The 20904-nt window shown below is 43.6% G+C and overlaps 1 protein-coding gene across 7 annotated transcripts in view; it reads right to left on the reverse strand.

The window, feature by feature from the left end:
* The window catches only part of LOC129853761 (zinc finger matrin-type protein 4-like), a 257716-nt gene that overhangs the window by 113166 nt on the left and 123646 nt on the right, over nucleotides 1-20904 (reverse strand). For all 7 annotated transcript variants that reach the window (XM_055920138.1, XM_055920135.1, XM_055920136.1 and 4 more), the window contains one exon: nucleotides 19708-19804. In XM_055920138.1, the coding sequence (XP_055776113.1) occupies nucleotides 19708-19804 (97 nt within the window). The remainder of the gene's footprint in view (nucleotides 1-19707; nucleotides 19805-20904) is intronic.

A 20904-nucleotide genomic window follows, 5' to 3' on the forward strand; every position in this document is an offset into this window, starting at 1 on the left:
ATGACAACCAATTCACATCTAATAGTCAGACGTGCTGTAGATAGTCTTACAGCAGAAGAAAATGATGATTGTGTGTGTTGCAGCATGGCTGCGAGAGTGCCAAAACATGGCTATTTACTAACATTTTTTATTATTTTTATTTCACCTTTATTTAACCAGGTAGGCAAGTTGAGAACACGTTCTCATTTACAACTGCGACCTGGCCAAGATAAAGCAAAGCAGCTCGACACATACAACAACACAGAGTGACACATGGAGTAAAACAAACATACAGTCCATAATACAGTAGAAGAATAAGTCTATATACAATGTGAGAAAGTGAGGTGAGATAAGGGAGGTGAAGGCAAAAAAAAGGCCATGGTGGCGAAGTAAATACAATATAGCAAGTAAAACACTGGAATGGTAGATTTGCAGTGGAAGAATGTGCAAAGTAGAGATAGAAATAATGGGGTGCAAAGGAGCATAAATAAATAAATAAATAAATACAGTAGGGAAAGAGGTAGTTGTTTGGGCTAAATTATAGATGGGCTATGTACAGGTAACATAATGTAAGCACACCCGTTGTAACTGCCGTCGTTAATGCAGTAAAGGTCTGATGATGTTTTGGACAGTTTTGGTGTATGTGTGTGTGTGTGTGTAGATGTAGATTAGATTCCACCAAAGTAATATACAGAGGACGATACACAGTTAGGTGTGTCATTTATGGGAACATACAGTAGTTCATGTGCAGGTGTAACCTATTGCTTATTTTGAGCCAATAGATTACTAAAACAGTTTCTAAAACAGTTGTCTTAACCCTCATTGGCTCTTGCACTGTAGGTTAGACAGTAGTTAATGTGCAAGCATTATTTGTTCAATTAATCGATTCCCTGACTTGCAGTTAGGGGTTTCTATGTTGACTCCAGGTAAACCTAGCAGAGGGAGTAAACAGTGTGCAGTGTGAAATGAACATCCTGCTGAATGATTCTCTAGAGGACTAGAGCAGCAGCAGAAGAGCAGGCCCCATCCAGTCACATTAGTTCTGAATAATTCCACCATAAAAGGCTAATGTATCAGACCTGCATAGGCCTTAGTCCACACACGCACACTGAAGCACCCACACACATCAGCACCCTCGCACACACACAAGTGCATGAACACCGGCATGCAGAGCAGATGTAGACACAGACATGTGCAGACACAGGCGCGCGCACGCACACACACACACACACACACACACACACACACACACACACACACACACACACACACACACACACACACACACACACACACACACACACACACACACACACACACACACACACACACACACACACACACACACACACACACACACACTAATATAAGCAGAGGGGAGGCGGGGGATTGAAACGGATGAGTGAGATTAATGCAACATTCACTGTGCTAAGGTGAGAAATAAAGCAACATTGGAAGGTCTCTCTTTGGAGACAGAAAGCAGTTCCATCAAACAGAGGAAAATGAACATATTCTCAGCACGCCAGCAGATCTGAATTTATTCCACTCAAAGGCCAGGCGTATTTCTCATTTTGTTTTCATTAGAGCGCTTCTCTTGATCGACGGAGCCTTTCACTCGTAGGAATGTGGCTCATCCACCTATTTTACATCCCGTTAAAACCTGACTAACTACAACATATTCCGGATCAGTTTTTCATAATTCCATAAGTGAAAACACGCAGCCGTGATTTTGTAGGCTAAATGATGTCACGTGACAAATTTGAATTTGCTGTTCAGTTCAAACACAGTGTATACACATCCAGAGAGTTAAATGTGTTCGTACTTGGTCTAAAACCCAACGGTGCACTCAATAAACAATGTGTGCATCAAACACCGTGCAGGTACGTATTTATGTTTCAAACAATGTTCAGACAATACAGTTTCTCCTTGCTTTGGACTCAGTACTATTGGAGCATAGTTCAATTGGTCTAATTAACTACATAATTACAGAGTACAATAATGAGACAACTGATAGTGTACTGACAGCCTACATTGAAAGCCAATGGGTCTCAGAGATAGACGTAAACAGTAACCAGCTGAGTAAATCAAGAGAACACAATACAACAAAGTCTCAATGTAAAACAATATAGTCCCCGCAGGAGAAAACCCTATCCAAGAACCATTCTGACATTTTAGATGAAAACATATTTCAACTGATTTGAGCATTTTCTCTCTCTCTCGAGCACAACAGTTCTGTAAGTCGTTGACAGAAGCCCAGCCAAGAAAGGCCACTCTGTGATGAGTCTGAAAAGGGTCCTGTGTTGTTAGTGGCAACACCTACTATGGAGTCACCTGCCGCCCTCCAAAAAACCACATAGTGTGTCTGAGCCTCCTGCTGATGGAGCTGCTGCTGTCTGCTGTCATCTCCATCAAAATGACAGCTTTTAAAGACGCATCCTCCCAAAAACTGACCGCAGGAAAAGCTTTTAGGACCGCAGTGAGACTATCTGCACAGCTTCCAGCCCTCCATTCGATCTTAACCCCCTCTCCACTACCACATCCTTCAAGTCAGTCAGAGACAGGAAAATGACATTTTCCAGGAGCAATATCAAGCCTCTCCTATTTTCCCTCTGAAGGCAAACGGCCTCATAATGAATTTACCGTGAAGCGAGTGCAAGTTACATAGTTTCGCTTGGTGCAATGGCAAACAGAAACCACACCATCTGAGTGCAGTGACCTTAACCGCGTGGTGGCGAACACACAACTTATGTATTCATAAAGTGTGTGACAAATTCTGTCAGCACATTACTCTGGTGGAGGCATTAGCCATGCATTATTTATCTTCATGCCTATATTTCACATGGACATTCTCAGTCCCTTTGAAGTTAATTCCCCCCGTGATAAAATGCCTCCCTTCTTCTTACTATGTTGCAGCTTATGATACTCTTGGTTTTGTTGCTATAGAAGAACAAGTTGCCCGTCCAAGACAATTTCAGTCTACAAAACTGCATCAGTCCTCCAGATTTGTAAAGTATACATCATAGTTACATCATACTAAATGCTGTAAAATAAATATTCCATATCCTCCCTTTTAGATGGTAGACCCATAAGATGTCTGCATTGGACATCACACACAAGTTCTTAATGTGTTTCCCCTCTGGTCTTTTTATGGTAAAGCGTGGAGAGAAAGAATGTCAGCTTGGATTAGCAGGTGAGCTGGTACAGACCGATCTCATTTGGGATATACCATGTGTCTATTCTGCAGCAAATACTGGGCCCCTAGCTATCTCCTTCTCAGTGTGCATTGGGAATTAATTAGGAAGTCAATGAGGAAATGAGGCTGAATCATAAGAGTCGAGTGGCCGCCGTTTGGACTGTTGAATGTCTCTGTGGCTTTGCCTCTTTCATGCTTTGTACTTCAAGCTCTCCTGTTCGATGGTATGCCCTCAAGCTGCCCCCGCCTGCTCGTTGATATCTAACTTTTACAGAGCTGTAAAGCGGTTTCAAAACCTCCCTCCACTGAGCTTCTAATCGGTGCATCTCACCAACACCGGGCGGTGCCAAACGAGAGGGCCTCGGCGGAGCCCCCACTGAGCATGATTATAAATCATGAAGCCATCACACAGGGGATGATCACTGGAGAAGGATGGCTTCGGAAATAACCCTCCCTTCCTCCTCCTCCTCTTCCCGCTGGCGCTCAAGCTGTTTTCTGCTCCGGCACACAATGCATTGTAGTTGGTCAATATTTTAGCATTCCAACACCTTCATAAAAAACAAACCCAAAGCCACTACTCTACTTCCCAGTGCTGGAAGCAGTCAGCAGCCTCATCCTCAGACGGCCATCAATTGCCTCTGCCACCCCTCCAGGCATTTCTGCAGCTGCTAAGCAGCAGCTCGATACGGTTGCCAGATTTATGTTGGTAAAGTGTTCTCTCCAGGACTGTCCATATGGTCGTTTATGCTGCCATTGAGACAGGGTCTGTTGTCTGCCCCGGTCCAAACAAATAGCCTACTGCTCACATTTTCTCCCACCCTATTTAATCAGTTCTGCAAATACTCTGCGGTTGCACTGTCAGTCTCAAAATATTGCAGCAATGATGCCTGATGCCTGCAACCAGCAGATTCACATTCCTAGCCTATAAACCTTTGAACAGACTGAAATGCTCTTGCATTTTAATGAGATGGAATGTCAATCCCGATTAAGGAGCGTTTCTGCGTTGAAGACACATGCGAGCTTACACAGTGCCTTCAGAAAGTATTCATACCCCCTTCACTTATTCCACATGTTACAGCCCGAATTTAAAATGGATGAAATTGTTGTGGTTCTTTTGCCATCTACACACAATACCTCGTAATGACGAAGCGAAAACTTGTTTTTAGAAATGTTAGCAAAGTTATTTAAAATGAAATACGGAAATATCTCATTTAGACAAGTATTCAAACCCTTTGCTATGACATTCCAAAATGAGCTCAGGTACATCCAATTTCCATTGATCATCCTTGAGATGTCACTACAACTTGATATGGATCCACCTGTGGCCAATTCAATTGTTCGGACAGGATTTAGAAAGAAACACACCTGTCTATATTAGGTCCCACAGTTGACAGTGCATGTCAGAGCAGAAGCTATACCATGAAGTCCAAGGAACTGTCCGTAGGTCTCAAGATAGAATTGTGATGAACCATATACAGTGGGGAGAACAAGTATTTGATACACTGCCGATTTTGCAGGTTTTCCTACTTACAAAGCATGTAGAGGTCTGTCATTTTTATCATAGGTACACTTCAACTGTGAGAGATGGAATCTAAAACAAAAATCCAGAAAATCACATCGTATGATTTTTAAGTAATTCATTTACATTTTATTGCATGACAAGTATTTGATACATCAGAAAAGCAGAACTTAATATTTGGTACAGAGACCTTTGTTTGCAATTACAGAGATCATACATTTCCTGTAGTTCTTGACCAGGTTTGCACACACTGCAGCAGGGATTTGGCCCACTCCTCCATACAGACCTTCTCCAGATCCTTCAGGTTTCAGGGCTGTCGCTGGGCAATACAGACTTTCAGCTCCCTCGAAAAAGATTTGCTATTGGGTTCAGGTCTGGAGACTGGCTAGGCCACTCCAGGACCTTGAGATGCTTCTTACGGAGCCACTCTTTAGTTGCCCTGGCTGTGTGTTTCGGGTCGTTGTCATGCTGGAAGACCCAATTTTTCTGGATTTTAGATTCCGTCTCTCACAGTTGAAGTGTACCTATGATAAAAATGACAGACCTCTACATGCTTTGTAAGTAGGAAAACCTGCAAAATCGGCAGTGTGTCAAATACTTGTTCTCCCCACTGTATCTGGGGAAGGGTATGAACCAATTTCTAGAGTGTTTAAAGTTTCCAAGAGCACAGTGGTCTCCATCATTGGGAAATTGAAAAAATATGGTACTACTGAGACTCTACCTAGAGCTGGCCGACCAAACTGAGCAACCGGTCAAGAAAGACCTTGGTCAGGGAGGTAACCAAGAACCCAATGACCACTCTGACAGAACTACAGAGTTCCTTGGCTGAGATGGAAGAACCTGCCAGAAGGACAACAGTCTCTACAGCACTTCACCAATCTGGGCCTTGAGTTTTCAAAAAGGCACCTGAAAGACTCTGAGAGCATAAGGCAAAATATTCTGTGGTCTGATGAGACTAAAATGTAAACCTTTGACCAGAATGCAAAGCACTCTGTCTGGAGAAAAAACAGGCACAGCTCATTACCCATCTAGCACCTTCCCTACCGTGAAGCACGGTGGTGACAGCAACATGCTAAATGGGTTGCTTTTCAGCGGCAAGGACTGGGAGACTGGTAAGCATACAGGGAACAATGAACGGAGCCATATACAGGCAAATCATTGATGAATTAACCTGCTTCAGAGTGCAAATGACCTTAGACTGGGGCAAATACTTACGTTCCAACAGGACAATGACCCCAAGCATACATTCTAAGCAACCCTGGAATGGATTCAGAACAATAATATGAAAAAGTCCTTGAGTGGCCCAGCCAAAGCCCAGACTTGAATCCCATTGAAAATCTGTGGAAAGACTTGAAGATTGCTGTACTATTTCTGTACTTAATCTTCAATAAATGTGCAAGCATTTCTAAAAACAATTTGTCATTATGGGGTATTGTGTGTAGATGGGTGAGATCTTTTTTAAAATTCAGGCTGTAACAACAAAATGTGGAATAAGTCAAGGGGTATGAATACTTTCTGAAGTCACTGTATATATGCATGTGCTGCTGCTATAGCTCTTTTGAATGTGTGCGTGAAGGATTTGAGGAGCAGGTCTTTCAGTCTGACAATGTGACTCTAAGTGTTTGGGGATTTGTGGCACGCATCATTGTGTCTCATGAGGATGTGTTCCTCTCTGGGCAATCGTCTACTGACTGACTGTCATGCAGGAGAGAGAGAGGAAGGAGAGAGAGAGAGAGAGTGAGAGGGAGGAGAGAGAGAGAGAGAGAGAGAGGGAGGAGAGAGAGAGTTGGGGGCAGCAGTAAGAGGGGGAGTGAGAGAGAAAGAGAGAGAGAATAAGTTGGGGGCAGCAGTAAGAGGGGGAGAGAGAGAGAAAGAGAGAGAGAGGGAGGAGAGAGAGTTGGGGCAGCAGTAAGAGGGGGAGCGAGAGAGAGAGAGAGAGAGAGAGAGAGTTGGGGGCAGCAGTAAGAGGGGGAGAGAGAGAGAATGAGTTGGGGGCAGCAGTAAGAGGGGGAGAGAGAGAGAAAGAGAGAGAGAGAAAGAGAGAGAGAGAATGAGTTGGGGGCAGCAGTAAGAGGGGGAGAGAGAGAGAAAGAGAGAGAGAATGAGTTGGGGGCAGCAGTAAGAGGGGGAGAGAGAGAGAAAGAGAGAGAGAATGAGTTGGGGGCAGCAGTAAGAGGGGGAGAGAGAGAGAGAAAGAGAGAGGGGGGACAGAATAAGGGTGCCTCTCAATTAATCCATCAGTCTATGATACTGTATTTTCATGTCGCCCCATAAATAGAAGGCTGAAATTGAAGTTTCCTAGAGAAAAAATGTGACCTTTCATGTACAAACACACAACTGCCTTTCACACATCCTACAGTTCTATATGTCTGTGTGGCATTACCTTTATATTGGGAATGATGGCCTTGACTGATGTTAATAATGCCAAGCTGAGACTATAAAGAAGACAAATATTAGTCTGTTATAACTTGGGGTTGTTTGTTCTCTGCGAAAGCAACTTTTCCCACCATAGATCGGATATAGGAAAAAAGCAAATATTCTGCCAAAAAGAATATAAGGCCTCTATTGTTATATATATAATAAAGTCCCCTTTCTTTTTGGACTGTTCTTGAGTGTGAATGAATCATTTTTATTTTCTAAGACAAGGGAATAAAGGTTTCCTTTGTGAACAGAGGATCAGAAATGACAAAAAACAGTGATGATTGTGTTTGTGTGGAAAGTGGGACATGATATTGGTGGTAAATTGGTCGTCACAGTGCAAAGAAAGAGGAGGAATGGAGGAGAGGTAGGATTCAAAGAGATGTCAGACAGGGGGGGTCTGTCTCCAGGGGAGCGTGGGGTGTGTGAGTACACTGAGTAGCAAGTGTGCTGGGGGGGGGTCTGGATAAAAGCATACCTACCTACCCACCACCTCTATCTTTGTGACCGCGGGGGACATGCGGAAATGGGGAAAGAGAGAGAGAGATGGCAGCAGTATCAGTATGTGTGACTAGGGAGAAGCAGGTGGGAGAGGATACCCAAACACTACCACTCTCATACTGTTCCATTCTGTTTCATGTCCCAGGCTCAGTACAGCACAAGGCACCAGGATAAACAGAATAAATCAAGCTGCCTTTGTTTGACAGTTTTAACGGCTGGATTTGAGCTGTTGAATGCATTAGGTTTTATGGCCACGGTGCATAGCAGAGGACACACAGGCTACACACAGTAAAGCCCTTTCCCCTGTCACAAAAACATACAGTCACTTCAGTGGAATACCAACCCAAGCATAAAATCTACACCAAGTCACTCTGCTATACTGTGTCAGTAATCAACTCAAAAGACACCTACATGGATAAGATGAAACTACGCCGTAGAAGTCTAATCTTGTCTGTTTTATACATGACATTAGAGAGGAATCCCCAATGGAAACAACGAAAGAGGTTAATAATACTTCAACCCCAATCTAAAAGGAGGTATATCTCATGAATTATTGAAACGTTATTATTTCCACAATCTGAATTCCCATTGTGAAAACACCATGCAGGGAGCATGGCTGCCACAGCTACAGTAGCAGGCCAACCAATTGTCTTGAATCTCAGAGATATACACTACTGTGAGTCCCAAAGGGCACCCTATTCCCTATATAGTGCACTACTTTTGACAGGAGACGGGCCCTGCTCAACGGTAGTGCACTGCATAGGGAGTCAGGTCCCATTTGGGAAACTCCCTATACAGTTAGATGTATGGATTATTGTTAGGCTGAATGATTCATGTATTTCACATAATTGTCTGACCGGTGCCACATGTTGGAATGGCCTGAGAGGTCAAACCTGAGAGGTGAACCATCCATCACATCATATATTAATCAGCTTTCTTTCTTTCTTTCTTTCTTTCTTTCTTTCTTTCTTTCTTTCTTTCTTTCTTTCTTTCTTTCTTTCTGTGGACGGTCGGTTGAGTCCACGCGGGAAACGAGAGCAGCGATAACAAATCACTGCACCAACGTTCAAACTGCCAGACTCATCCTCCCACCCGCCGCAGACTCAATCGTGAGTACTGGGTGCGAGAGAACGCAGCGTCTAATGTCTTTCTGCATACCATTAGTACGTGAGTGTGTGTGTGTGTGTGGGGGGGGGGGGAGAGATGGGGGGGGGGGGGGGGGGGGGGCAGGGAAGAGTGCAAGCGAGCAGCATGGAATGGGGATGGTTGGGCGTTGATGGTTGGGCGTTGATGGATGACGTGCCAAGGGATCGGTGATGGCATGGTAACGAGGCCGTCTGCTTGTCTTGACCTAGTGATAGTAGAGCAGCGAAGGAGCACAGGGCTGAGGGACAGGTCTCGCTCCCACAACGTCCCCCCGCCTCGCCTCGTAACGCTATTACAACCATGTTGTGTTCGGGACTCGTGTTTCCCAGACTGGTCGCTCTGCGTCTCTATCTCTGGCGGTGGAGGATAACAGTACACAGCAGAGACCATTTCAGGCTCTGTTAACGCACAACTACCGGCTCTGACTGTGACCCTAAGAAACAGCTACACAGCCCCCACCATCACAGGCGGCCGGTGACACCTTAATTGGGGATGATGGGCTCATGGTAATGGTTAGATGGTTTCCATATGGATTCCATGTGTGTGAAACCATTCCACTCACTCCATTCCAGCCATTATTATGAGCCGTCCTCCACTAAGCAGACTCCTGTGCCCACAATCTATCATGACATTCATATGTTGATATTGTTGTGAAGGTGAACACATCAACACATAAAAGCCTGTTTACAGCTTGTCTGTCCATGATCTAGGTTGGAACAATGTTAGTGGTGGGTCACCGCCAAAGAGGCTTGTAATCTTACTTAGCAGGAAATGTAACAATAAGTAATGTGTAAGTATGAGAGTGGTTACTCTACTGTCCCATTGAACCTGGGCTCCAGTGACAGAAAAGAGAAAGAGAAAGAGCCTCCTCCTCCTCTTCTTCTGTCCTGAACTAGAGATCCAATTGGTTCCCTCACAGTTTCTCCGTAGTTCACACTGACCAGCCAGCCAACAGCCACATGTCCAGGATCCCCTCCTGTGCACTTAGTCAGTCTACTGTAGTCAGCATAATCCCCTGGCTGGTCTGGGGAGGAGAGGGGACCTCAGTCAGCTCATACAACCAGGCTGTCAGCGGGTTATTTCTGTCTCAGCAGACAGGACCAGACTAAAAGACTACTTCTTATGCCATCACAAGGAAGGACAGATTATGTGAAGAAGCTAGTTCTTAAACACAGGACGTCTGCTTCCCATATGACAACCAATTCTTTATATAGTGCAATACTTTTGAATAGGGCCCATAGGGATCTGGTAACAAGTAGTGCACTAGGGAATAGGGTGCCATTTGGGACAACCAGGTAGGGTGCTGCTGCTTGGCTCAAATGAAGCGCAGGACAACTGGGGAAATACTTGGACAGAGAAAAGAGAAACATGTCAGACAGCCAAATTGAATTAGTGAATCAAAGGAAGACCTCAATTTGTGGCATACTTTCCGCTTTGGATGCCAGCAGGGGCTGTTGTACTGTTGTAGCAGGCTTGTTAGTCTAGTATCGATCACACATCTCATTAGTAAGCACACCGTGAATGGGTCATGGCTTCAGTCAAAATTGAATATCCTCACTGAAGTTCTTGGACTTGGTTCAAGTTAGCTACGCAGAGTTCAGTCATCTTTGCTTGCTGGTATCAATTTGTGATGAGAGTGGGGAGGTCAATATGACGCTTACGTAACCTAACCTTACCCAATCTGACCTGACCCGACTTCGTGCAATTCACTAGGAATTGCCGGGAACCTCAGGATACAATATCATCACGACACTACCAGTAGGTGCCAATACGATATCTATCGTGAGTCTCACGATTCTATATGTATTGCGATTCAATGTTCCAAAAATATTGCTCACCACATGTCTGCTACAGAGGGACAAGAGAGATACAAAACAGAGCAAGTTATTGATCAGTCATGGAAATAAAAGTGCTGAAAACAAATGTAAAAAGATGACGGAGAACAAGCTATAAAGGACAAATCCTGGCGATTTGGTGCAGATACAGTATATATGTACACAATGTATTGTCACAAATAATATCCCAATATGTAACTGTATTGATTTTTTTCGGCCTCACAGGGCATCACTTTTTCTAGTGACAACCTAGCTAAATGGAAAAGGTATTTAGATAAATGACTGAAAAACGGCTGATGAGCACGTTCACTGTACTCCCTTCTCTGTGAAGTCGTACCGTCAAAGCACAATAAAGTAACTATACCATCAAAATCATAAAATGCCCCACTGCTTTCATATTAACTAGCGTCTTATTTTTGGCCGAGCTATGATGTAGGACACAAGAGACACACAACAACAACATCTCTGCCCTCTGCGCAGACGGAGAGAGAGAGAGAGAGGGAGAGAGAGAGACAGAGAGAGAGAGAGAGAGAGAGAGAGAGAGAGAGAGAGAGAGAGAGAGAGAGAGAGAGAGAGAGAGAATTCCTAAGGAGATATGTCTTTATTCTATCTGGATAAACTGGCATAAAGCAATGACCTAAATACACCCATCACACTGTAGGCAGTGTGAAGCCACCCGGGCTGACTGGAGGGTGTTGAGGTCTGGAGAAAGAGAGATAGAGCGAGAGAGAGAGGGGGGGGGTGAGAGAAATGGAAAGAGAGAGAAAGAGAGGAAGTGAGAAAGAGGGAGAGTGACAGAGAGTGTGTCGAGAGAGAGAAAGAGAGGAAAGAGGTTGCTCTGGGCTGCTGGGGGTGGGTGGTTAGATCTGCCTGTGTTGAAAGCCACTAGCTCCAATGAGGCAGTGTGGTGAAGCATGACTAAAGTGCAGGGCTGTTAAACGGTATGTCACGTCTCCTGATGTCTGCATCCCTGTGGAGTGTGGACACGTGCGGGCAGATGGGCCAACAGGGGGAATTAATTCCAGGACATGCACCACAGAAAGCTCATCAATTCACACCTATGGGCCAGGCTGCGCTGTGCTGGGCCCACAACCAGCCCATCCTCTGACCTACCTAACTACCTATCTACTACTGTTTCAGGACAAAAACACTCTGTTTAACTCTGAACACTGGATGTTGGTGGTGTTTTAGCATGACCTGCTTGAGTTGGGCTGTTTCTCAATATGGATACTACCGTGCTCCACACTCTAATGCTCCAAGTGCATTCTCAGAGGACGTTCTCTTCAGTATGTTCTTGTGAGGACGAGAAGGTGGAGAACGCATTAAACTGTACATTGGAGAAGCACTCGCACTCCCCGACTGTATTACCTCACCCAGCATCTCCCCATTCACTGACCTTCCATCCAGCCAGGACAATGGCAACAATAGAGACAAAACAAGATATACACAAAGCAAACGTTTTCCTTCTAGCTATATGTGAATCATAATAATGTAGCTAACAGGCAGAAAATGACCTAAAACCAATGTTATCCAAGGTAGTTGTCAATTATTCGTGGGTAGCTAGCTAACAATTCGTTGTGGCTATCTGGCTAGCTAACAGTAGTAAAAAAAAATAAGAAAAGAAGGGGGATACCTAGTCAGTTGTACAACTGAATGCATCTTCAGCATTTAACCCTCTGAATCAGAGAGGCGTGGGGGGCTGCCATAATCACAATCCACATGTCAGGCACCCAGGCAACAGATTTTGTTTACCTTGTCAGCTCGGGAATTCGATCCAGCGTCCTTTTGGTTACTGGCCCAACGCTCTAACCACTAGGCTACCTGATGCCCTAGCTAGCCAGTTAGTTCTATTGACTTACTATGGGCTTGCGACCTACGAACACTACAGTGGGTATTGTAGGCAGTTAACATGTCAAAATGTACGTATCAAGATAAAATATTGTAGTCGGGCAACAAATGAGATTTGAATAGGCAACATTTCATTTTGAAGTCGGAGTGTATTTTCTCTCGCTTCAGGACAAATAATGGCAACCATTGATTTCAAGAAAATGTGCGTAATTTCTTACGTGGTTGCATTATGTTTCTTTGCATACTTTTCATTGAAGCGTGTATCGATGCATGCTTCAAAATATGTACAAACAGAGTACACATTTGAGAAGTACCCTCCGTGCTCCATTTTGCATACTTTGATTTGGACAAATACTCTGACCCTCCCATGCTCCAATTTGCGTGCTCGGAGCACGGTAGTATGCATTTTGAGAAACACCCTTGGTGTTAGTTGTGTGTGTTGGTTGTGTATAACTGCCAATTGTTTGAGTTAGATAGTTGTGTACGTGTGTGTGCATTTTAGTTGTGTATTAGCGGTAGATGTTTGACTTAGATGGTTGTTTGTGTGTGTGTGTGTGTGTGTGTGTGTGTGTGTGTGTGTGTGTGTGTGTGTGTGTGTGTGTGTGTGTGTGTGTGTGTGTGTGTGTGTGTGTGTGTGTGTGTGTCTGTGTGTGTGTGTGTGTGTGTGTGTGCATTTTAGTTGTGTAATAGCGCTAGTTGTTTGTTCTCTCTGATGATCACAGCCTGATGGAGCTAGCCCGGGCTCTGGGTGTTTGTTTGTGTCTACAGTACAGCAAGAGCTTGTTGAATCTGGGTGCCACTCCTGCAGGCACCGCGGCATTGGCCACCAATTAGCAGCAGCAATGTGAAAGAAGTGAAAAAATGGCTCAATTAGAATCGTTTTTCCTACTCAAAAACTAATTGCTTTCAATAAGTCTGAACTTAAGTGGAAAAAGATACAAAGACGCCCGAAGCCAGAAGAGGGACTCCCCCTCTATCTAATATTTTGCTTACTATGTCTTCAAAATCTCTCACATCATCTATAGCTGCATACATTCTATCTATTCTAGCTATGACTGATGCAGAATGTAAAAAGCCTCCTTGAAAGTGCCAATTGATTTTCATTGGCATAGCACGTATTCCTAAACCAAACGCGGTACCATTTGCAGTAACAGTCAAAAGTTTGGACACACCTAATCATTCAAGGGTTTTTCCTTAGTTTGACTATTTTCTACATTGTAGAATAATAGTGAAGACATCAAAACTATGAAATAACACATATGGAATCATGTAGTTACCAAAAAAGTGTTAAACAAATCAAATAACCCTTTGCCTTGATGACAGCTTTGCACACTCTTGACATTCTCCCAACCAGCTTCACCTGGAATGCTTTTCCAACAGTCTTGAAGGAGTTCCCACATATGCTGAGCATTTGTTGGATGCTTTTCCTTCACTTTCAGTCTAACTCATCCCAAACCATCTCAATTGGGTTGAGGTTGGGTGATTGTGGAGGCCAGGTCATCTGATGCAGCACTCCATCACTCTCCTTCTTGGTCAAATAGCCTTACACAGCCTGGAGGTGTGTTGGGTCATTGTCCTGTTGAAAAACAAATTATAGTCCCACTAAGGGCAAACCAGATGGGATGGCGTATCGCTGCAGAATGCTGTGGTAGCCATGCTGGTTGAGTGTGCCTTGAATTATAAATAAATCACTGACAGTGTCACCAGCAAAGCACCCCCACATCATCACACCTCCTCCTCCATGCTTCACGGTGGGAACCACACATGCAGAGATCATACATTCACCTACATCTCACAAAGACATACGGCGATAGGAACCAAAAGTCTCTCATTCGGACTCATCAGACCAAAGGAACAATGAAGCCGGAAGAGATGGCTGCCGTTTTACGGGCTCCTAACCAACTGTGCTATTTTGTTCATTTTTTTAGCGATATTTATTTTGTACATGATGTTGCTGCTACAATCTCTTATGACCGGAAATAACTTCTGGACATCAGAACAGCGATTACTCCCCTCGAACTGGACAAAGATTTTTTTCTGTAACGAGTCCAATGCAAAGGATATACTGCTTTCTCGGGAACGGGCCCAAATCCCTGTCATTTCCTTGTAGAAAAGACAGAGAAAAAGGGAGCGGAGGTCAGGCTGCCTTCTGAGAATTCGTAGCCGAGTGAGTAAACTCCCACTGCCATCCCTTCTATTGGCCAACGTGCAATCATTGGAAAACAAAATGGATGACATACAATCAAGACTATCCGATCAACGGGAAAATAAAAACTGAAATAGCTTATGTTTCACCGAGTTGTGGCTGAATGACGACATGGATAATATGGAACTGTCGGGATTTTCCATGCATCGGCAGGACAGAGAAGCTACGGCTGGTAAGACGAGGGGTGGGGGTGAGTGTCTATTTGTCAATAACAGCTGGTGCGTGATGTCTAATATTAAAGAAGTTTCGAGGTATTGCTCGCCTGAGGTAGAGTACCTTATGATAAGCTGTAGACCACACTATCTACCAAGAGAGTTTCCATCTATATTATTCGTAGCTATCTATTTACCATCACAAACCGATGTTGGCACTAAGACCACACTTAACCAGCTGTATAAGGCCATAAGCAAACAAGAAAATGCTCATCCAGAAGCGGCACTCCTAGTGGCCGGGGACTTTAATGCAGGCAAACTTAAATCTGTTTTAACTCATTTCTACCAGCATGTGACGTGCAACCAGAGGAATAAAAACTCTAGACCACCTTTACTCCACACACAGAGATTCATCCAATGGCATTGAGGAGAATACCACATCAGTCATCGGCTTCATCAATAAGTGCATCGACGACGACGTTCACCCACAGTGACCATACTTACATATCCCAACCAGAAGCCATGGGTTACAGGTAACATCAGAATCGAGCTAAAGGCATGAGCTGCAGTTGTCAACGAGCGGGACACTAATCAGGACGCATATAAGAAATCCCGCTACACCCTCAGACAAACCATCAAACAGGCAAAGCGTCAATACATGATTAAGATACCTACTACAACTGCTCTGACGCTCATCGGATGTGGCAGGGCTTGAAAACTATTATGGACTACAAAGGGAAACCCAGCCGTGAGCTGCCCAGTGACGTGAGCCTACCAGATGAGCTAAATGCCTTTTATGCTTGCTTCGAGGCAAGCAACACCAAAGCATGCATGAGAACACCAGCTATTCCGGACGACTGCATGATAATGCTCTCAGTAGCCGAGCAAGACCTTTAAACAGGTCAACATTCACAAAGCCGTGGGGCCAGACGGATTACCAGGATGTGTCCTCAAAGCATGCGCGGACCAACTGGCAAGTGTCTTTACTGACATTTTCAACCTCTCCCTGACTGAGTCTGTAATACCTACACTTTCAATCAGGCCATCATAATCCATGTATCCAATGAAGTGAAGGTAACCTGCTTAAATGATTACCGACTCGTAACACTCACGTCGGTAGCCATGAAGTACTTTGAAAGGCAGGTCATGGCTCACATCAACAGCATCATCCCGGATACCCTAGACCCACTCCAATTTGCATACCGCCCCAAAAGATCCACAGATGATGCAATCTCAATCGCACTCCACACTGCCCTTTCCCACCTGGACAAAAGGAACACCTATGTGAGAATTCTGTTCATTGACTACAGCTCAGATTTCAACACCATAGTGCCCATGAAGCTCATCAATAAATTAAGGACCCTGGTACAAAACACCTCTCTCTGCAACTGGATCCTGGACTTCCTGACGGGCCGCCCCCAGGTGGTAAGGGAAGCCAACAACACGTCTGCCACGCTGATCCTCAACACTGGGGCCCCTCAGGGGTGTGTGCTTAGTCCCTTCCTGTCCTACCTGTACCTTCATTAAATTTGCTGACCACACAACAGTGGTAGGCCTGATCATCGACAATGATGAGACAGCCTATAGGGAGGAGGTCAGAGACCTGGCAGTGTGGTGCCAGGACAACAACCTCTCCCTCAATGTGAGCAAGACAAAGGAGCTGATCGTGGTCTTCAGGAAAAGGCAGGCCGAACAGGATCCAATTCTCATCGACGGGGTTGTAGTGGAGCGGGTCGAGAGTGCAAACACACCAAGACAGCCGTGAAGAGGGCACGACAACACCTTTTCCCCTCAGGAGACTGAAAAGATTTTGCATGTCCCCAGATCCTCAAAAAGTTCTACAGCTGCATCATTGATAGCATCCTGACCGGTTGCATATGGCAACTGTTCCGCATCTGACCGGCCCAGTACATCACTGGGGCTAAGCATCCTGCCATCCAGGACCTAGAGTGGCAAGAAAAAGTATGTGAACCCTTTGAAATTACCTGGATTTCTGCATAAATTTGTCATCAAATTTGATCTGATCTTCATCTTAGTCACAACAATAGACAAACACAGTGTGCTTAAACTAAGAAACACAAATTATTGTATTTTTCTTGTCTATATTGAATACATCATTTAAACATTCACAGTGTAGGTTGGAAAAAGTATGTGAACCCCTAGGCTAATAACTTTTCCAAAAGCTAATTGGAGTCAGGAGACAGCTAACCTGGAGACCAATCAATGAGACGAGATTAGAGATGTTGATTAAAGCTGCCCTGCACTATAAAAAACACACAAAATTGGAGTTTGTTATTCACAAGAAGCATTGCCTGATGTGAACCATGCCTTGAACAAAAGAGATCTCAGAAGACCTAAGATTAAGAATTGTTGACTTGCATTAAGCTGGAAATTGTCTATAAATGGAAAATGTTCAGCACTGTTGCTACTCTCCCTAGGAGTGGCCGTCCTGCAAAGATGACTGAAATGGCACAGTGAAGAATGCTCAATGAGGTTAGAAGAATCCTAGAGTGTCAGCTAAAGACTTCTGGAACATGCAAACATCTCTGTTGACAAGTCTATGATACGTAAAACACTAAACAAGAATGGTGATCATGGGAGGACACCACGGAAGAAGCCACTGCTGTCCAAAAAAAACATTTCTGCACGTCTGAAGTTTGCAAAAGAGCACCTGGATGTTCCACAGCGCTACTGGCAAAATATTCTGTGGACAGATTAAACTACAGTTGAGTTGTTTGGAAGGAACACACAACCCTATGTGTGGAGAAAAAAAGGCACAGCACACTAACATCAAAACCTCATCCCAACTGTAAAGTATGGTGGAGGGAGCCTCATGGTTTGAAGCTGTTTTGCTGCCTCAGGGCCTGGACAGCTTGCTATCATCGACGGAAAAATGAATTCCCAAGTTTATCAAGACATTTTGCAGGAGAATGTTAGGCGATCTGTCTGCCAATTGAAGCTCAACAGAAGTTTGGTGATGCAACAGGACAACGACCCAAAACACAAACATAAATCAACAACAGAATGACTTCAACAGAAGAAAATACGCCTTCTGGAGTGGCCCAATCAGAGTCCTAACCTCAACCGGATTTAAAATGCTGTGGCATGACCTTGAGAGCGGTTCACACCAGACATCCTAAGAATATTGCTGAACTGAAACAGTTTTGTAAAGATGAATGGTCAAAAATTCCTCCCGGACGTTGTGCAGGTCTGATCCGCAACTACAGAAAACGTTTGGCTGAGGTTATTGCTGCCAAAGGAGGGTCAAGCAGTTATTAACAAGGGTTCACATACTTTTTCCACTCTACCCTGTGAATGTTTACATGGTGTGTTCAATAAAGACATGAAAACGTATAATTGTTTGTGTGTTATTAGTATAAGCAGACTGTGTTTGTCTATTTTATGACCAATGTATGCAGAAATCCAGGTAATTCCAAAGGGTTCACATACTTTTTCTTGCCACTGTATATACTAGGTGGTGTCAGAGGAAAGCCCTAAAAATTGTCAAAGACTCCAGTCACCCAAGTCATAGACTGTTCTCTGTGCTACCGCGCGGCAGTGGTACCGGAGCGCCAAGTCTAGGACCAAAAGGCTCCTTAACAGCTTCTACCCCTAAGCCATAAGACTGCTGAACAATTAATCAAATGGCTACCCAGACTATTTACATTGACAACTCCCCCCCATTTGTTTTTACACTGCTGCTACTCGCTGTTTATTATCTATGCATAGTCACTTTACCCCTACCTACATTTACAAATTACCTCGACTAACCTGTACCCCCGCACATTGACTCGGTACCGGTACCCCCTGTATATAGCCTCATTATTGTTATTTTATTGTGTTACTTTTTATTATTTTTTACTTTACTTTATTTGGTAAATATTTTGTTAACTCTTTCTTGAACTGGATTGTTGGTTAGGGGCTTGTAAGTAAGCATTTCACGGTAATACCTGTTGTATTTGGCACATGTGACAAATAAAGTTTGATTTGACAGATTTCCACCGGTCTAATGTCCATTGTTCATGTTTCTTGGCCCAAGCAAGTTTCTTCTTATTGGTGTCCTTTAGTAGGGGTTTCTTTGCAGCAATTCGACCATGAATCCCTGATTCACACAGTCTCCTCTGAACAGTTGATGTTGAGATGTGTCTGTGACTTGAAATCTGTGAAGCATTTATTTGGGCTGCAATTTCTGAGGCTGGAAACTCTAATGAACTTATCTTCTGCAGCAGAGGTAACTCTGGGTCTTCTTTTACTGTGGCAGTCCTCATGAGAGACTGTTTCATCATATGGTTTATGTGACTGCACTTGAAGAAACGTTCAAAGTTCTTGAAATGTTCCACATTGACTGACCTTCATGTCGTAAAGTAATGATGGACAGTCATTTCTCTTTGCTTATTTGAGCTGTTCTTGCCATAATATGGTCTTTTACCAAATAGTGCCATCTTCTGAATACCACCCCTACCTTGTCACAACACGACTGATTGGCTCAAGCGCATTAAGAAGGAAAGAAATTCCACAAATTAACTTTTAACAAGGCACACCTGTTAATTGAAATACATTTCAGGTGACTACATCATGAAGCTGGTTGAGAGAATGCCAATCGTGTGCAAAGCTGTCATCAAGGCAAATAGCGGCTACTTTGAAGAATCTCAAATCTCAAATATATTTGGATTTGTTTAAGACTTTTGGTTAGTACACGATTCCATGTGTGTTATTTCATAGTTTTGATGTCTTCACTATTATTCTACAATGTAGAAAATATTAAAAAATAAAGAAAAACCCTGGAAAGAGTAGGTGTGTCCAAACTTTTCACTGGTACTGTACATTGCTGGCCACTCATCATCAGACAAAAAAGTATACACAGTGTGAAATCTTCTGTTTAGCTGCGGTACACAGAGTAGAAAACTCACTTGTTTTGGTGCTTTGAGCCCTGCAGATGTGCATGGTACTGTGCCACAGAGTTGAGTGTGACACTGCAGACTTCACAGGTATAGCTACGTTTCAGACCTGGAATTAAAAACACACAAACACAGATACACTAGATTATTCAACATATATAAACATATTTCTCAAATGCTCTTTTTGTTTTTAGCAGGATTAGACAGGTGTCGTGTATTAGCTAACTACTTGTTTCATTTGAAATGATTTTCCTTTGTAACTATGGAACCATGTTCAAGTACATGTACGTTCCATGTCCCACCACAAATGCTATTAATTATGTATACATGAACTATTCTATCCCACCGGAGACAGTCCTTTAAGGAATCAATAGTTCTATTGAAAAGACCTGGGCCCTCATTTATAAAAGTTGCGTACATTTTAAACTAAATATCTGTGTGCTCCATTTCTGAAAAGACTGCTCATGCACACAAATATTGAAATGCATAAACTTGGCGCGCGCCATACATGAGCATGTTTCCTGTTAATAAATCAGACCTGTCGTAAAACTGTGCACGCGTGAACGATCATTATGACTCCGCCTGAATAACGCCCATTATTCTCCTTTTGTCTTGACATTAACCCCCTTATTTCCTGTATACTTTGGAAGTGTTGGAATTAGGCCTAGACTGTATCGAAACAAAATAGCGATCGCGAACTTCATCAAACGTCTTTGCTTTCAACAGATTGTTGTGAATTCAAACCTAAATATGTTGCACTGCCCGCGAATTCAGAAACATTGTCCACTCTGGAGAGAAACAAGTGAAAAATACAGTAGGCCTGTCCACTGAGTATACAAAACATTAGGAACACCTGCTCTTTCCATGACAGACTCATCAGGTGAATCCAGGTGAAAGCTATGATACAATTAGGAAAGTGCTCCTTATGTTTGTACACTCAGTGTATACTTACAGTGGTAGCCTAAGCACTTCCATGAGAGAGGTACATTTCCTGTTCACCTGTTAAATTCTACTCTGTTATAAACCTGCACTCCTTTTTGGATGCATAGTGCAAAAACGTGAAATTATAATAGCCTATCTAATAGGCACAATTCAATGAAAGATACGCATGATTGTTGTATAGCTACTTAGGGGAATATGAACTCATCATGGCCAGAAAAGGTGAGGAATTTATACTGCGATGGTTATGATATTTGTAATAGGTTTCTG

The sequence above is a fragment of the Salvelinus fontinalis genome, chromosome 4, assembly GCF_029448725.1.
Source record: "Salvelinus fontinalis isolate EN_2023a chromosome 4, ASM2944872v1, whole genome shotgun sequence".
Taxonomy (NCBI): Eukaryota; Metazoa; Chordata; class Actinopteri; order Salmoniformes; family Salmonidae; genus Salvelinus; species Salvelinus fontinalis.